Genomic DNA, 17,364 nt, shown 5'->3' with positions numbered 1-17,364 from the left:
ATATACATTTATTTGTTTTAAATCTGAATTGATTGCATGTACAAATTGTTTACCTAAATTTGAATGCCAACTGAACAATCAATCTCAATGTATAGATGTTTGGGTACTCTGAGGTAACCATACCTGATCCCAATATTACCTTTTTTTACAATAATTTCTGAAGTTTGAATAGTCCCTTTGGTAATTGATATCATATACTTGTTACATGTGATGAGTCTTTGTTTGTACCAAGTATATCACATGTAGCGCTGAGTGTCTTGCTGTGTTTATGTAGGTTCCTATTTTCCTCTGTAAAACGGATTTCTCTTCAGCAGTCATTTAAAATGACTGTTTTAATACACAAAATTCTAATCTGTATTCTCTGCAGTCTTACTGTAAATGCACAGGACTGACAACGTGTCTTGTTATGGTCTTCATAAAATAGTTATTTCCATAGTAAGTCTTGGGTTTTTTAACTTTACCAGTAAAATTAGCATCTGCCTAAGACAAAAGTGGTCAGTTTTCAGGTGTCGTTTTTATTTGACTGATTAATTTTTGTTATTTTTAGTCCCAAGACCATTAAAAAGAAGTTTGATGTTATTTTGTAAATTTAAATAAAAATACCCCTTAATCTGGACTTGTAACTTGTATGGTACCAATTCAATCCTTTACCCGGAGCAAATGTTTCTGGTTTCAGACAGTAGGACCCATTAGCAAAGAAGTAGTTGTAGATTGAAGTCATAATTAGGTCACTTTTGTCTATCAAAGGGAAACCTGTATTCTGAGGGTTTTTTCCCCTCTAGATTTAAGGACCTTTGAGGTGCAATTTGTGCAGGCTAATTGAATTCACTATGATTTTTCATCCTAATATGCAGCCTCAGATTTAATTTTATTGCATTTTTTAAAGTTACACCCATCGGACCATTCTAAATAAGACATTCATTTATTTTTAGATAGGTGCGGCTTCTCTTCCCAAACTACACTCCTATACACGAAGAAAACCTGCCCTCTAGCAAGGGTTACAACACGGTAAAAATTAGGGCTGTCGATTAATCGCAGGTAATGCACGTGATTAACTAAAAAAAAAAAATTAATCACAAGTTATCGCACTGTTAATAAATACCAACTGAAATGTATTAAATATTTTTTGATGTTTTCGACATTTTCAAAGGTCTATCAGTTACAACATAGAATACAAAGTGTACAGTGCTCACTTTTTTCTTACAGATATTTGCACTGTAAAAGTGGTAAACAAAAGAAAAGTACTTTCACTTCACCTCATACAAGTACTGTAGTGCAATGTCTTTACCATGAAAGTGCAACTTACAAATGTAGTTTTTGTTACATAACTGCACTCCAAAACAAAACAATGTACAACTTCGATCAGACAAACAAGTTTGTTTACTTTTTACGGGAGATAATGCTGCCCACTTCTTAGATACAATGTCACCTGAAAGTGAAAACAGGTGTTCGCATGGCACTGTTGTAGCTGGCATCACAAGATATTTACATGCCATACACGCTAAAGATTTGTATGCCTCTTCATGCTTTGGCCATCGTTCCAGAGGACATGCTTCTATGCTGATGATGCTTGTTTAAAAAAAAAATGCGTTAATTAAATTTGTGACTGAACTCCTTGGGGCAGAAATGTATGTCACCTACTCCATTTTACCTGCATTCTGCCATATATTTCATGTTATAGCAGTCTTGGATGATGATTCAGCACATGTTGTTAATTTTAAGAACACTTTCACTTCAAATTTGACAAAATGTGAAGAAGATACCAATGTGAAATTTCTAAAGATAGCTACAGCACTCGACCCAAAATTTAACAATCCGAAGTACCTTCCAAAATCTGAGAGGGATGAGGTGTGGAGCATGCTTTCAGAAGTTTCAAAAGAGCAACATTCTGATGTGGAAACTACAGAACCCAAACTACCAAAAAAGAAAATCAACCTTCTGTTGGTGGCATCTGACTCAGATGATGAAAATTAACATGCATTGATCTGCATTGTTTTGGATCGTTACCGAGCAGAACCCATTATCAGCATGGACACATCCTCTGGAATGGTTGTTGAAGCATGAAGGGACATGTGAATCTTTAGCACATCTGGCATGTAAATATCTTGCAACACCACCTACAACAGTGCCATGCAAATTCCTATTCTCACTTTCAGGTGACATAAAAGAAGCACACAGCATTATCTTAAGCAAATGTAAACAGACTTGTTTATCTGAGTGATTGGCTGAACAAGAAGTAGAACTGAGAGGACTTGTAGGCTCTAAAGTTTTATATTGTTTTATTTTTGAATGCAGTTTTTTTTACATAATTCTACATTTGTAAGTTCAACTTTCATGATAAAGAGATTTGCAGTACTGTACTTAGGTAAATTGAAAAATACTGTTTCTTTTTTTTTGACAGTGCAAATATTTGTAATAAAAAATAAATATAAATGGAGTATTGTACACTTTGTATTCTGTGTTAGTGAAATCAATATATTTGGAAATGTAGAAAACACCCAAAAATATTTAAATAAATGGTATTTTATTATTATTTAACAGTGCAATGAATCATGATTAATTTTTTTAATCGCTTGATAGACCTAGTAAAAATGTAATATTATAGGCTGGTTTCAGTGACATTTAGGTTTCATCAGCACTATAACTTTTAACTCAGGATTCCCCCAAGTATAGGGTACATAGGCTTTAGTCGAGTATTGTGTGACAAAAATATTCTTGTTTGAATAGTGCTGGGGCCATGCCAGTGGGTAGTGGTGGGATTTTGTCCCTGTGGGCAAGAATAAATTATGTTAGAACAGGGTTTAGTAAAAGGGTGTTCCAACATGGTTATTTTTGCATGCTAAAGAGGCTGATAGCCACAGAATCTGAGTATGAGGTGCGAACATCAACTGTGATGTACGCCCTAGTGCTCTTGAACATTAAGGCCTGGCCTACACTATGGGAGTAGGTCGAATTCAGCCATGTTAGGTCGATTTAAAAATGAATACGTCCACACAACCAACCCTGTTCCGTTGACCTAAAGGGCTCTTAAAATTGATTTCTATACTCCTCCCCAGCAAGGGGAGTAGCGCTAAAATCAACTTTGCTGGGTCGAATTTGGGGTAGTGTGGATGCAAATCGATTGTATTGGCCTCTGGGAGCTATCCCAGAGTGCTCCATTGTTACCGGTCTGGACAGCACTTTGAACTCCGATGCAGTAGCCAAGTACACAGGAAAAGCCCTGGGAATTTTTGAATTTTATTTCCTGTTTGGTCAGCGTGGTGAACTCAGCAGCACAGGTGACCATGCAGTCCCCTCAGAATCGTAGAGCATATCGTAGACTGTTTCTACGCTCCCCCTATCATCTCCGTCCCTGAGGTTATTGCAGATTAGAAGGCAAAAAAAGCACACTTGCAATTACAAGTTTTCCAAGCTCATGCAGTTCTCCCATACTGATAGGGCACAGCTTAATTCAGTGGCAGAAGAGCGGAGGCAGGACGTGATGCTGAGGCTAATGGGGGAGCAAACAGACATGAAGCATCTGTTGGAACTGCAGGAAAGCCAACAAAAGCACAGACCCTTGCTGCATCCACTGTATAACCGCCTACTCTCCTCCCCATGTTCCATAGCCTCCTCACCCAGACACCCAAGAACGTGGCGGGGGGCTCCAGGCATCCAGCCACTCCACTCCAGATGACGGCCCAAGCAACAGAAGGGTGTCGTTCATACAGTTTGATTTTCAGTGTGGCTACAATAAGCAATGTGGTCTTATCTTCCCTCCTCCCCCACCCCACCAGGGCTACCTTGTCCGTTATCTCATTTTTTTTAAATAGTAAAGAAAGAATGCATGGTTTTAAAACAATAGAGACTTTATTTTGAAGAGAGGAGGGTGGTTGGCTTAGAGGGAATTAAAATCAACAAAGGGAGTGGGTTTGCATCAAGGAGAAATGCACACAACTGTCATGCCGAAGCCTGGCCAGTCATGAAACTCCTTTTCAAAGCCTTTCTGATGCAACAGCAGTGGTGACGGTGAGCTGAGCCTTGATATGGAGTCTGCATGGGAAACCCAGGAAAAAAGGCAGGAAACGATTGTCTGCCATTGCTTTCATGGAGGGAGGGGTGACTGACAACATGTACTCAAAAGCACCCGCAACAATGTTTTTGCCCCATCAGGCATTGGGAGCTTAACCCAGAATTCCAATGGGCAGTGGAGACTGCGGGAACTGTGGGATAGCTACCCACAGTGCATTGCTCTGTAAGTCAATGCTAGCCATGGTAGTGAGGATGCACTCTGCCGACTTAATGCAATTAGTGTGGACATATGCAATCGACTGTATAAAATTGATTTCTAAAAATCGACTTCTATAAAATCTACCTAATTTCATAGTGTAGACATATCCTAAGGTTTTAGAGGGGGATAGCCATTCTTGAGATGAGGAAAATGAATCAGAGACTGTGATCAGGGCCGGCTCTACTGTTTTTGCCACCTCAAGCAGCGCACCGAATTGCCGCCGCAGACGGCGGGGGCAGTCCATGTGCCGTTAGGGCAGCACGTGCGTTTCCGTGGTGGCGGCAATTCGATAGCAGCTTCTGTCTTCAGCTGGAAGAAAGAAACAGCCGAATTGCTGCTGCTGAATTGCCGCCACGGCGGAAATGCGCGTGCTGCCCTAAGGGCACACGGTCAATTCGGCGCGCTGCTTGGGGGCAAAAACACACAGATTGCCGCCCCAAGTACCTGCTTGGGATGCTGGTGCCTGGAGCCGGCCCTGACTGTGACCCCCCCCCCCCCCATTCCACCAATGGGGGCACAGGCGTGGAGCAGCGACTCCCATTTTAACCACCACTGGTTAGCCCCGCTAAAAGCAGCGCTGGTGGAGAAGGTGGGCAGTCAACAGGTGCACTCAGGCCATTGCTAACAATGAGAAACTTGACCACTAGCGTAGACCAGACCCGACCCCAGCCCTCTGGGAGCTGCTGCTCCAGCTCCCAGCAGCCTCCACAAAGGACCTTGCTCGGGGGGCTGGGCTGGGCGGGGGCGGTAGGTGACCGCCGTGGCAGGGATGCTGCTGAGTGCAGCCCGGTGTCAGGGAAGGCGCTGGCCCCGCTGCCCTGTCCCCGGGGAGGGCGCTCCTTGCACGGCGCTCTCAGGCCCCCGCCGTCGCGAGGCTAAGGCCGCACTGCCCGCCTCCAGCCGCCAGGGTGCGCTGTACCCCGGGGGCTAGCGGGGCAGGCAGCTTCCCGCGGCCGCTCCCTCTCCTTCCTCTCGTTGGTCACCGCGCTACGGGCTCGTAATGGCGGCCGCTGCGTAGGGGTTCCCGGATCTAGCTGAATCCCAGAGGCCGCCGCTGCTCCGCGCGCTCGGGCCCGCGGCAGCCATGGGCCGAGAGTCCAGGTGAGGCGGCGGGAGCGGCTCTGCCACCGCCCGAGCCCGGCCACGGGAACAAAGGGCCGCGGCGGGACCGAGCTGCGGGGAGGCTCGCTGGGGAGCGGGGCGGGGGTCCCAGGGCCGGGGGGAGAAGCCGGCAGTTGCCGAGGCTGTGGGGGCGCGTCCGGGGAGCTCCCGTCCCCAGAGCCCTGCCCCCGAGGGGCTGCCCCGTACGGGGTGTTGGCTCCAGAAGTTCCGCGTGCGGCCTTCGGGGAGTCCGCGGCTCTGAGGCCCGAGCGGTGGCGTCACCTCGGCCCGCCGCGGCGGGGGTGGGAGCTCGCCCTGGTGGTGTCGCATCGCGATTGTTTGGCGCTCCCGGTGGCTCTGCACGACTGTGCCCCGGGCCTTGGAGACGGAGAGTGGCTCCGATCGCAGGTCCAAACGGATCCGATGCTGCCTGCCCCCGCCTCAGATGTTCCTTAATCTCCGAAAAGCTGTGGGGATGCATTGGCCTCAAGTCCTCAGGGCACACGAAGGGGTGGAAAGTGGTGGTTCTCGTCTCCCGCCCAGCGGAGCAGACTGCGTGCGCCAAAATGATGGATAACACTGTTGGGATTCAATCCCATAAATTCACCATATGTGAATGGTTTTGTGCTGGTTTTTCACGTCCGTGAAGGTGCATCATCTCGCTGAACGTTGAGACGCTAGTGGAGACAAGGCATTGCCGTTTTTATCTCGATGTAGCTGGTGAAGGTCCGCCCTAAGGGTGGCGAGGGGGGAAATATAGGCTTGACTTTGCGAGTAACTATATCAAGACAAAAACTACTTGTGTGGTGCCTCTACTAGGATTTTACACAGAGGTAGGTTATCCTGATGTCATGAGTGCGCCTTGTTTTCCGTTAAGAAAAACCCACACTCTGTGGAATGCAGTGGTGCCATCAGAGAACGGTCAGACTGGCAGGCATGTCAGAATTGACCTAATTCAAGCCATACCCATAAATGATATTGGGAGATTATACCTCTGAGCTCAGCAGTGTACACAGAGGGTGAGCTGCACTGGATGCTTATGGACTCTGATTTGTTCTTTTCTCATCAGAGTAGTCGTTTCAGTAGCTTCCTCCAGAATCATGTGGCTTCCATTGCTGCTTCTACCATACTCTGTTGTGCTGTGAGCTATCAGATCTCTTTAAATAATAATACTTAGTGCTTTACATATGAAATAGATAGATATTACTCCTTTGCAGGTGCCAGAACGGAGGTTCTCAAGGGGACACAGCAAATCCATGGGATTAAATCCTAAAACCATGTCTATACTGGGAGTGCTATATTGGCATACTGTACTGGCAGAGTGTTTTGCTGGTATAGTATACTTATATTGGCAAAGCGCTGTTACTAGTATGAGTTTTCATGCTTGTTGTAATCACCTCCCCCTCTCCCAAGCAAAACCAGTAAATGCACAGATTTGCCAGTAAAATTGTGTCTACGCTAAAATCTTTCGCTGATGCAGCTGTGTTGGTCTGGGATCAGACCTCTGTGCTGGCAGAAGCCTATAGTGTAGGCATAGCCTAGGTCTCATGACTCCTCGGCTTGGTTTACTCTTGTAAGTTATATTAGCATAGCTGCGTCGTTCTGAGATGTGAAAAAACCATACCCCTGACCAAAGTAACTATGCCGACACAACCCTAAGTGTAGACACAGCTATGGTGACAGAAGAATGTCATCAATGCAGCTAATGGTTGTTTGGGGGGCCGTGTCTTACACTGACAAAAAAACCTCTACTGTTGATGTAGGCTGCATTGGCACAGCCCTCACAGCATAAACATAGCCTTACTGGTATAATCTCCATGGTGGAGACATACCCCTAGTTCCCTGATAGCTGAGTGTTGATGTCTGTGTCCTGAGAAAATTCTAACTCAGTTAGTGAGATGCTGTGTATGTAAATTATCCCTGCTGTTTCAAGTCTTCATTTTTTTGTCTTGAATTGTTGTCTAATGTTAATATGGTGTTTACACATTATGATGCTCCACTCAGAGGTATCTGCATTTCTGTGATGGTTTCAATTATTCCTGTCTGTTAAAGGTATAAGTTTATAAAGTTTGAGCATTTTTGAATCCTAAGATAAAAGATACTTGTCATGGACTCCTCTGCTCATTACAGTTTGTATCCTTTATTGATAGTGCCGCCAACTTGAAACGTGCTCTGTGGCCACATGTAATTTTATAAGAGGCGCACTTACAGGCCCAGCCAACATCCAGGCCCCGTTACAAATTGCACAAATGTCTGGCAGAACAGCCTTTTTCCCAAAGAGCTTACAGAATAGACAGAACTGACAAAAGGTTGGAGGGGAATACAGAGGCACAGAGAAGTGAAGAAGTGACTTGCTCAGGGTCACACAGCATGTTAGTAACAGAGCTGGGAAGAAAATCTAAGTCTCCTGACTTCCAGTCCAGTGCCCTTTCCATTACACCACACAGGCTCACGCTTGCACACAATTTTTTGAATGGAGTTTGATAGTATCTCTTTGGAACTGAGATATAAACTGAGGCAGACTGCCCTATGAGACATCTTCACATGCAGTTTTAATCTTTTTCCTGCATATAAAAATTGATGGATTAGTAAATGCCTTTTGGGATTCTGATGCTATCACAAAGCTTTGCTCTCGTGGTGTGACCTCACTAGGGCTCTTTCAATGATCTATAGAAAGTAATCCAGCTAACTTCAGTGTCTCAGTAGGTGCATATGTGTGTGTACTAATTTGGTTATGCAAGACCAGGAAAGAATCATAGAATATCAGGTTTGGAAGGGACCTCAGGAGGTCATCTAGTCCAACCCCCTGCTCAAAGCAAGACTAATCCCTAGACAGATTTTTGCCCCAAATGGCCCCTTCAAGGGTTGAACTCTCAACCCTGGGTTTAGCAGGCCAATGCTCAAACCACTTCATAATCTTTTTTTTTTTTTTTTAAGGACCTGGTCTTTCCTTTTTATGATTTCTATCCTAAATGTGATTATACCTTTAAACTGCAAAGTGTTCTCCTGTAGATCTTGACTTTTTTATTGTGAATTTGCAACTACACAGACATTATCGGAAGCGCTCCACATCACGTGGACGTTCCGGTAGCCGCTCTAGAAGTCGATCTCCAGCTGACAAAAGAACAAAACGTGGAGAAGACAGACGTTCTAGAAGTAGAGATCGAGAACGCAGGCGTGAGAGGTCACGCAGCAGGGACAAGAGGAGATCTCGGTCACGGGACAGAAAGCGCCTGAGGTATGAGTTGCAATGTCTCAGGAAATATATGTGTTCTTGGAAAATAAGGTTTGATTTGAGTCAATCTGGGCTACCTTATTATGAATATCTGATGTTCCTCTCTGTACGATTGGTGACGGTATCTGCCTTTTGTAATAGGTTTTACTTAGGTAAAGAAGTACATAGTATACTTAACTTGATTTCAGTTGTTGGCTGTGACAAGCTGCTGTAATTCGGATTTGGTAACCCTCTCCATTGCCTTAATGGCTCTTGGCTTCCTTTTGCAGATTTTTGCTGAAGATTGTTTTTTCCCATGTTAACAGACCAATTTATGTTAACCCCCCCCCCCCCAAACCAAAACTTCTCAGTTTTCATAAACTCTTATATTTTAAAATAATGGCCATAAGTGCAGAATACAAAATAAGCCAATTCTGCTTTTGTGGCAGACGTTCAAGAAGCAGAGAGAGGGAACGGAGCAGAGAGAGAAGAAGATCACGCAGTCGAGAGAGGAAACGGTCCAGAAGCAGAAGTAGACGGTCCCGGTCCACCAGTCCTGGCAAGAATAAGAAAACAGAAAACAGGTACTCTCATTCACAACTGTGATTAATATGTTAGTAACTAGACATGGGAAAATTTATAGATTATAGTCTCTTCCTATACGGGGACTGGATATAGTTGCCAGATAGATTTATCAGATATTAAACTGGTTTTCCAGTATTTCTGTAAATCTTTTTTTCAGGAATAAAAATATTCCTCACCATGTTCCTTGGCATAATAAGGCTTTTTCCCAGGAGAACTTTGTGTTTGTGTGTGTGCGCGCACATTTTCAAAATAATGTTGGTTTTCTCACCCAAGTAGCTTGACTGCAACTAGGGATGTAAAAGTTTAACCGATGAGCTTGATGCTTATCGGTTTCAGTTAACAATTAAACTCTGCTGCTGTCCGGTGTGCCCACTGGCCGGGCGGGACCCCAGGTGTGCCGGGCACCAGCAGGGCCCCAAACGAGGGGGTACTGCAGAACCCCTCTCACTTTTAGTTCCCCAGCTAAACATTTAACCTTTTAACTTATTGAATTTTAATAGGTTACATGGTTACTTTTTGTACACGCTATTTACATCTCTAACTGCAACCCCTTTTTATGCTACATCCCTTGTCATAGTCACCCTCTGTATTTGTGAAAATGTAGTTGTGCTTGTTTTGCACATGCACAGAATGCCTCATCAGCATCTTAGGCTATTTATGCCTGTTCCTGGATCATCATTTTCCAGATGATTAACTTTCACTATTGCAGAATTTTGCTCAAATTTCAAAGTGCTCAAATTGGTAGCTAGATCAAACATTGGGTTAAACTTTCAACCCTAGAAACTGGAGTTCACTCTCATATTCTCCCTGCTGGACGTTTGTCCCCTTTTTTAAAAAACTCTCCATCCCTGTAGGAGAATAAAACAAACTTTCTGGAAAGTCTGAATAGATTTTGGTAAAAAGGCTTCTCTTTAGATGTTCATCTTAGTTTGTTTCAACTGAGATCATTGTAACATGTACTTGACTTATATTTGAGTATGTAGCTTTATTTGATATCCTCCATTATTGTAATAATATTTAGAAAATGCAGCATTCTTTATATCTCATAGAAGTGGTTTTGACCTTGAACACACTAAGCAGTTTCGAGGAAGAGTAACCATACAAAATGTTGTTTAAAATAGTACCCTTTGTTCTTGATTTCTGTGAGCCTGCGTTCAATAGCAAACGCCACGTACTGAATGGCTTAGTTTGTTTCGCTATTTGCGAAGTAGCCCCGCTCAATGCAACATGTGTTTTAAAAGCTCTTCATATCTATTTAAATATTGCACTTGATATTAAGGCTTGGAGGCAGTAAGTCAGGAAAGCCATGCACAGCTCTGGCTTTTAGAAGAAGGAAAATATTCAGTGAATGCACATGCACTGCCTAAATCTTATGGTTTGTTCCCATTGCTTAACAGCTCTTTTATAGATCTAAGTAGCTACCTATCCTATATTTTATTTATTATTTGTATTAGCATAGTACCTAGGAGCTCTAGTCATGGACCACAACCCCATTGTGCTAGGTGCTTTACTAACACAGAACAAAGAGACAGTTCTCGTCGTAAAGAGCTGACCGTCTAAGTGTAAGATGAGACAACAGATGGATACAGGCAGACAGAGGAATATAAGGAAGCAATAAAACAATATTTTAAGTTCTATAATTGCTGTTTTACATTCACGGGAGGAATATTTCTATTTCAGTAATTCAGGAAAAGACCTGAATACATGTAAATTTAAAGTTAAGATAGTGACACCTACCAAACAAACAAAAAAATTCACACTGACCCTTTAGTCTAATATTTTTAAATCATAGTTACTTCAGGGTCTAGGATCAGTAAGTGATGTTTTGTGTCACACCTCTGTGGAAAGGATGTGCTAAAGGTCATCTCTAGCACAGCTGACACTCATGCAGTGTGTTGAAAATGTAACTCTTGTTGAAAATACTGTGACTAAATCACGTAATGTCTCTTAGAAAATTGAGTGATGGTGTCATTCATTGTTCTTATCACAAGACTTATTTAAATAATTTTAATATATTAATGCCCTCCAAAACCTATGTAGGCAGCAGTCCTTCTTGTAACAAGTGTTTGCTCCATGCCAAGTGCCAACTTCATCTGGGAAGTGTTGCTCTCCAGGGCTGTGGGTTGTATTGCTGGCTCTGCCATGAACTTATTGGGTGTTCTCTGCCAAGTCACTTAAACTCTTTGAACCTATGTTTATTATTACTGTATTACAATTCAGAGGGTTTTATGAGACTTAATTAGTAGTTATAAACTGCTTTAAATTGTTGGATGACAGTAAGCTGACTTTTCACTTACTAAAGTGACTTTTGTGCATGGTTTCCAAATGTTGCACTGAGTCCCTGCCCGCCCTTCCCCCAAATGCTCACACATCTTCAAAGAAATTAAATGATTCATGTTCTTATATTTAAAAAAAAAAAAAAAACAGTAGCATGACTACAGTGGATTCATAGCCAAGATTTCTTTAATATTCATGCTAACAGATAAAGTGCATAGTATCACATTTCAAAGGAATCCATGAAATATGCTTATACCATGCCATCACTTCTTATCTGTGTTGTTTGTTCAATACTGTCAGTATGCTCAGCATTGTAGAGAATATGGAGTAGACAAGTTCCCTACCTGTATGAGTTTACGATCAAATAAGATGACTAGTAGCTAGACTTAACAAAAAGGTGTAGTTTGAGGTTCTTTTAACGTTGAATTTAGAAATGTGTAAAATCTTACTTCAAGTCAAGTGCTTTCTAAATACATTTTAAACTGAATTTTCAATTATAATCACAAACAGACAATGAAGTTGCACAATTTAAAGAAAAGCAGTACTGTATGGGTAAACTGTAATATTAATGTGTATATGGAATAAGGAGGTTGATGACTATCCCAGGGCCTTAATCAAAACATCACAGAAATTATTATATTCTGGGAAGTTGGAATGACATAACATCTTGTAAAATAAACACATGGTTTGCGTTAAAGTAGCCCTATGGGCTATGAAAAAAAGCTTAATACTTTTTTTTTTCCCTTTTAGCTGACAAGTGAATTTTAAATGTATTATCATGGGTTAGCTACACATGTTTAAGTTGGATGCATCTATTTTTTATTAGAGGGGGTAGGAGTAGTAAAGTCTATAATAAATGTGAATGGGTTTTAGATCAAATTATATAGGTAGCCTTTCCTGATGGGAGGTGTTCTTATGTTTTTCAGCCAGTAGTGAAATCCTCCAGGGGCACTCAGACTTACAGGCCAAGATGGTAGATCACTTTGGTATTAGAAGCGCAAAAGACAAGAATTTCTGAGTATCTCTATTCCAACAGCTATTTTCAAGGTGGTGTAGAATAAACTCTGGAACCATGAGAGTATCAGTTCTAAGTATTTCTGGAAATGAAGTCTGCAACTTCCTCCCATAAAGAAATGAGAACAACAGAACTAGAGCATATGAATCAGTGTGTCCTAATAGATTTTTGAATCTCTGGTAGTTCTAGGAAATATGTCTGTGAAATGAAGAGATTCTCTGGGAAGTGAATATACTCTGCAAGATATTTAAAAAATGTGTGAATGTTTCTTCCAGCACACACACATCTTTCCCAAGAAAAGCTGGAACAGTCTTTTCAGATCAGACATGCAGTACATAAATTTTTTTATCCTATCTTTCAGATCAAGGTCTAAAGAAAAGACAGAAGGTGTGGAAGTTTCCAAAGAAAAGAAAAAAGAGAAAGAAGACAAAGAAGAAGAAAAGGATAAAGATGTTAGTGTATGTATACTGACCAATGAGAGAAGATTGTATCAGTTAAACATTAGCTCTTACAAATGATAAAGTTCTAAAATAAATTTAGATACAGTTTACTGTATTTTTAAAATATCACCTTAGGTAATCCCTTTTTTACGTCTGGACTTTGTATAGCACAGACTTCTGTTACAATGGGTATGCTTCTACCACTTGGCAGAAGAAACATTCTTCCCTTAATGCAGGACTTCTCAGCCTGTAGAATACAAACCTCAGACGGATAGTGAGGGGTCACTTGCATCCCATCCCACTGATTACTGGATGTAGGGGGTTAGATGATTTAGATGATTTACTTCAGGTCAAGTGCTTTCTAAATACATTTTTATGTAGAAAACATCGTTTTGTCACTAGAACCTAGCAGGAGTCGGGAAGAAAGGGAAGGAGCAGTTTGCTTCCTCTGTTTTTGCCGCTGCTTCCTCCAGTTTCAGAGCAGCACTCCAACACACATACTCTGCTTGGCTCTGGGGCAGGGGAAGCAGTGCTTCATGAGCAACCTTCCCGTCTGGCAGGAGTCAGCAACAGGCCACCAAAGCAACATCCTCATCAAACTCAGTCAACCATGCATGCACCCTCAACCAGCACTCCTGCCTAGGACTCATTGGTCATAATCCACTCGTAGCTTGTTTCTCTGACACAAATCATTTGGGGTAATAGTGAGTTGCAAGGTGGCTTTTCAGGTTGAGGGGAAAAAAAAGGTTGAGAATCATTGCTGTTGTATACTTTCCCTATGAGGGCGAGGAAAGTTTGATGTGTTTAGGAGTATTTGTTTAGAAATGTAGATCCTTAGGACCAAGTTCTGGCATTGGATGGAAGGCAGATAACTGCATTTCACTTTATTTTACAGTCACCTTGCTCATGCAAGTATAGTAGTTGGTGACGCTACAGAGCGTACCGAGATAGATTGAGTTAAACTTGTATTGCAATATGTTCTTGTTAGGCAATCCTCAGACAAAACTCCCATAGATTTGAAAGAGGAGTTTGTATCGAGAAGTGCAGAGTCAGGCCGATAATTCATAACTTTTTAGTTTGGTTGTTTGTTCTCATAGAACTTTGATCAGAACAAACTAGAGGAGGAAATGAGAAAACGAAAAGAGAGAGTGGAGAAATGGAGGGAAGAACAGCGCAAGAAGGCTATGGAAAACATAGGAGAACTGAAAAAAGAAATTGAAGAGATGAAACAAGGGAAAAAATGGAGCTTAGAAGATGATGATGGTATTTCCTTAATATTTTATGTAACAATTGCTTCATTTTTTAGTGATAAACACAGCTTTTAATTACCATCTTTGATTTTAAAACTTCAATTATTTTTCAATGAAATGTAAAATTATGAAATCTAGACTCGTTCATGGTCCCAAACAACTTAAGACACAAGTTAGAGCACCTGGTGGGGGATTAGGAGAAAGAAAGGATAAATGATACAGTAATAATGCTGTGCAGTTATTCAGGTCAGTTATGGGGACATAATGGTAGTTTATCAACATATGTTAAAACTCTTTTCTTCTCCCTCTTACTTCAGTCCCAGTTTTTAAAAAATTTTCAACTAGGCTTTGGACGTTTTTGTGGACCCAATGCTTTTCTGGGAACCCATAACTGCTATTTTGTACCTGCTAAAATCCTAGCTAAATTGCCCATTTATTGATGACCTCTCTCAATACAGCCAGTTCTTCAGACCCCTCGGCGAGACTCTCCATCCTCACATCTCCCCAAGAGAGGAGAAGTCTTCTAAAATGACCACTCCTGGCATTAGAGGAGCTCCTGCAGGCTGCGGGAGCATGCTGGCTCCCCTGGCATCTCCAGATTTAGTCTGTCTTCTTTCAGGGAACATTCCATCTCCAAGGGGAAGGGAGAGTGCCCATGTGGTGTCAATGGGGAACGGTGGCCTTTGATTCCACGGTTTCTCTGACTGGTGACTAAACCTTTAGACAACATAAGAAGATCCCCATCCCTTCTGCTCCCAGATACTCTTCTTCCCCTGTGCCTGGCTCCACTCCTGGGGAAGGAGTGTACTCCTATCCTCATGGTGTTCTTCACCTTTGTTCTGTAAGTTTACAATATAGTGTCCCCCCGTTTGTATGTGCTTTGTAAACGTTTTTCAGGGTTCTGTACGCCTGCATTGTACTAAAGCAGGACAAAACAAGGATTTCGGAATTCATAAGCACAATGTTTTTGTTTTAAACAAAAACATTTCTCTGTCATGTACTAGATGATGAGGAGGAGACTGCAGAAGGGGAAAAAGAAGCAGAAGAGATTGAAGATGAAGAATTAGATCCACTGGATGCTTATATGGAAGAAGTTAAAGAAGAGGTCAAGAAGTTTAATATGAGAAGTGTGAAAGGTGGAGGTGGGAGTGAAAAGGTAACAAATTAAGGTTGTCTTGTTTGTCTGTCTTTTTAAGGAGTGTTATCATTTTTCCTATATTAAAATGCTATTGAAGAGGACATTTTAAGATGGAAAATATGCAGACAGACAAGAAAGAGGTTAGACTACATGTAATGCCTACCAGTCCTTAACCTTTTATCTCCCCAAGTCAGCTGTTTGATATTAACCCTGATGAAATCTCATCTAAGGAAGTGGGATCAAAGCCACTATACTGTGCTCAGGAGTATACCGAATTTGTGCATTCTGCATAGTGCGTTTCCATGCTTTCTGTGGTAGGATAATGGTTTTCCTTAACTGTTTTATTAGAAGTCTGGACCGACTGTTACCAAAGTAGTGACTGTGGTGACAACCAAAAAGGCAGCTGCAGAATCAGAAAAGAAGAAAGGGGAGCTCATGGAGAATGACCAAGATGCAATGGAGGTAACTGAAAAGTCTTAGGTGCCTATTGTGGAAACGGGGTGGTTGTTTTTCTAGCAAAAAGAGGCCCTGGTTCAGCAAAGTACTTAAGTGCAAAAGTAGCCCTGTTGGCTTCAGTGGGACTACTTACATGCTAAAAGTTTGGCATTTGCTTATGTACATTGTTGAATCATGGCCAAAATTGAGCTGACACTGATTAATTTAAAAAACACCGTAGCTCGCAGAGTCTTGTGTAAAGACAACATGGTATAAACAAACAACTTGATGCATTAATTTAGTTTTCAGGTTGATAACGTCTTAATATAATTGAGTTGATATGTGGATGTCTAAACTTGGTGCATGCATATATGTGTGTGTGTGTGTGTGTGTATGTATGTATGTATGTAGCTACTGAGCCCACATATTCAGTCACAATTACATGAACATAAAAACATAAAAAATGTTTAATTATCAAAATCTGGGTTTTATGTTTATACTTAAATTATCTTCACGCTTCTAAAGTGCCTTTAATTTGAGGTTCTCAAAATACTTCACAAACATTAATGAGAAGTTTCTCTGCACCCCTGGAGGTAGATATTCCCCTTTTACAGAGTGGGAAACAGGTGCAAAGAGGTTTGATTTTTGCCCAAAGTTGCAAAGTCAGGAATACAATGCCTGTCTTCTGACTCCCAATCTTGCTTCTAATTATCAGGTAACACTCTAAACTCAACTAACTAAACTTGTCTTACACTGCCTGTATGTAATAAATATGCAATGTTGATACTCTGTGGGGGGGCTTGCGTAGCCTCCCTGCACAATTATTGGATTCAAGCTTATCAGAGCAATTTGTCCTGTGTCCAGACTACTCACATAAAAGGGATGTCAAGCGATTAACATATAAGGTGCTGTGGTTTTTAGATCTTAAATAGGTTTTAAATATCTCAGCACTGCACTAGCAATTGAATAGGCTGGATGAGTTCCATTGCATGAGAATTCCCCCCACCCAGAAATCACTGTTGATTAGTTCTAGATGGCAAGTCCTATCCAGATGTCAGTTAAAATTGGTGGGAGCTGGAGAAAGGTGGGGAGTGATGAGAGGGGAAATTGCCAAAAGAATGAATGTGTGTAAAACTGGGGAGATCCTTGAAGCTTCAAGTAATTCTCCTTCTCATAGATGTTTTGGTGCAGCGTAGGAAGAGTTAAATGTCCCCAATCTATGTTCCATTGTTATGTCAGTGAAAAATCAAACCCTTGAAGAGGGTTTTTGTCACTGAATATATTTCTTTATGATTTATTATCTGTACAGTATTCGTCAGAAGAGGAGGAAGTTGATCTTCAGACTGCCCTGACAGGCTATCAGACCAAACAGAGGAAGCTGTTGGAACCAGTGGATCATGGAAAGATAGAATATGAGCCCTTCAGGAAAAACTTCTATGTTGAAGTTCCAGAGCTGGCTAAAATGACGCTAGATGGTAATGGCAAATAAAAATGAACTTTGTAGGGTAGTTTTAATGGAAGAAGAAGTCTCTGTCAAATTTAGATATGCAAGGTATCTGTGAGTTCTTTAGGTCTTGTCCTTTGGACATAAAGCCAAAATTATGTGGACCATCAAGAAGGAAAGTACAGGTTATAATTT

At 41.7% G+C, this 17,364-nt stretch overlaps 1 protein-coding gene across 3 annotated transcripts in view; it reads left to right on the top strand.

Moving 5' to 3' along the window:
- Positions 1-5,223: 5,223 nt before the first annotated feature.
- DDX46 (DEAD-box helicase 46) overlaps positions 5,224-17,364 on the top strand; it is a 34,353-nt gene continuing 22,212 nt past the window's right edge. Inside the window, exons 1-8 of one of the 3 annotated variants that reach the window (XM_039484960.1) lie at positions 5,224-5,371; positions 8,421-8,609; positions 9,035-9,169; positions 12,824-12,914; positions 14,000-14,165; positions 15,157-15,308; positions 15,639-15,752; positions 17,035-17,200. In XM_039484960.1, the coding sequence (XP_039340894.1) occupies positions 5,355-5,371; positions 8,421-8,609; positions 9,035-9,169; positions 12,824-12,914; positions 14,000-14,165; positions 15,157-15,308; positions 15,639-15,752; positions 17,035-17,200 (1,030 nt within the window). In that variant the 5' untranslated portion in view covers positions 5,224-5,354. Of the gene's footprint in view, positions 5,372-8,420; positions 8,610-9,034; positions 9,170-12,823; positions 12,921-13,999; positions 14,166-15,156; positions 15,309-15,638; positions 15,753-17,034; positions 17,201-17,364 lie in introns of all 3 variants that reach the window. The other 2 variants (XM_039484959.1, XM_039484961.1) reach the window with 2 other exon arrangements.

The sequence above is a fragment of the Mauremys reevesii genome, linkage group 8 (assembly GCF_016161935.1).
Source record: "Mauremys reevesii isolate NIE-2019 linkage group 8, ASM1616193v1, whole genome shotgun sequence".
NCBI lineage: Eukaryota > Metazoa > Chordata > Testudines > Geoemydidae > Mauremys > Mauremys reevesii.
This window is presented reverse-complemented; position numbering and strand designations above follow the sequence as displayed.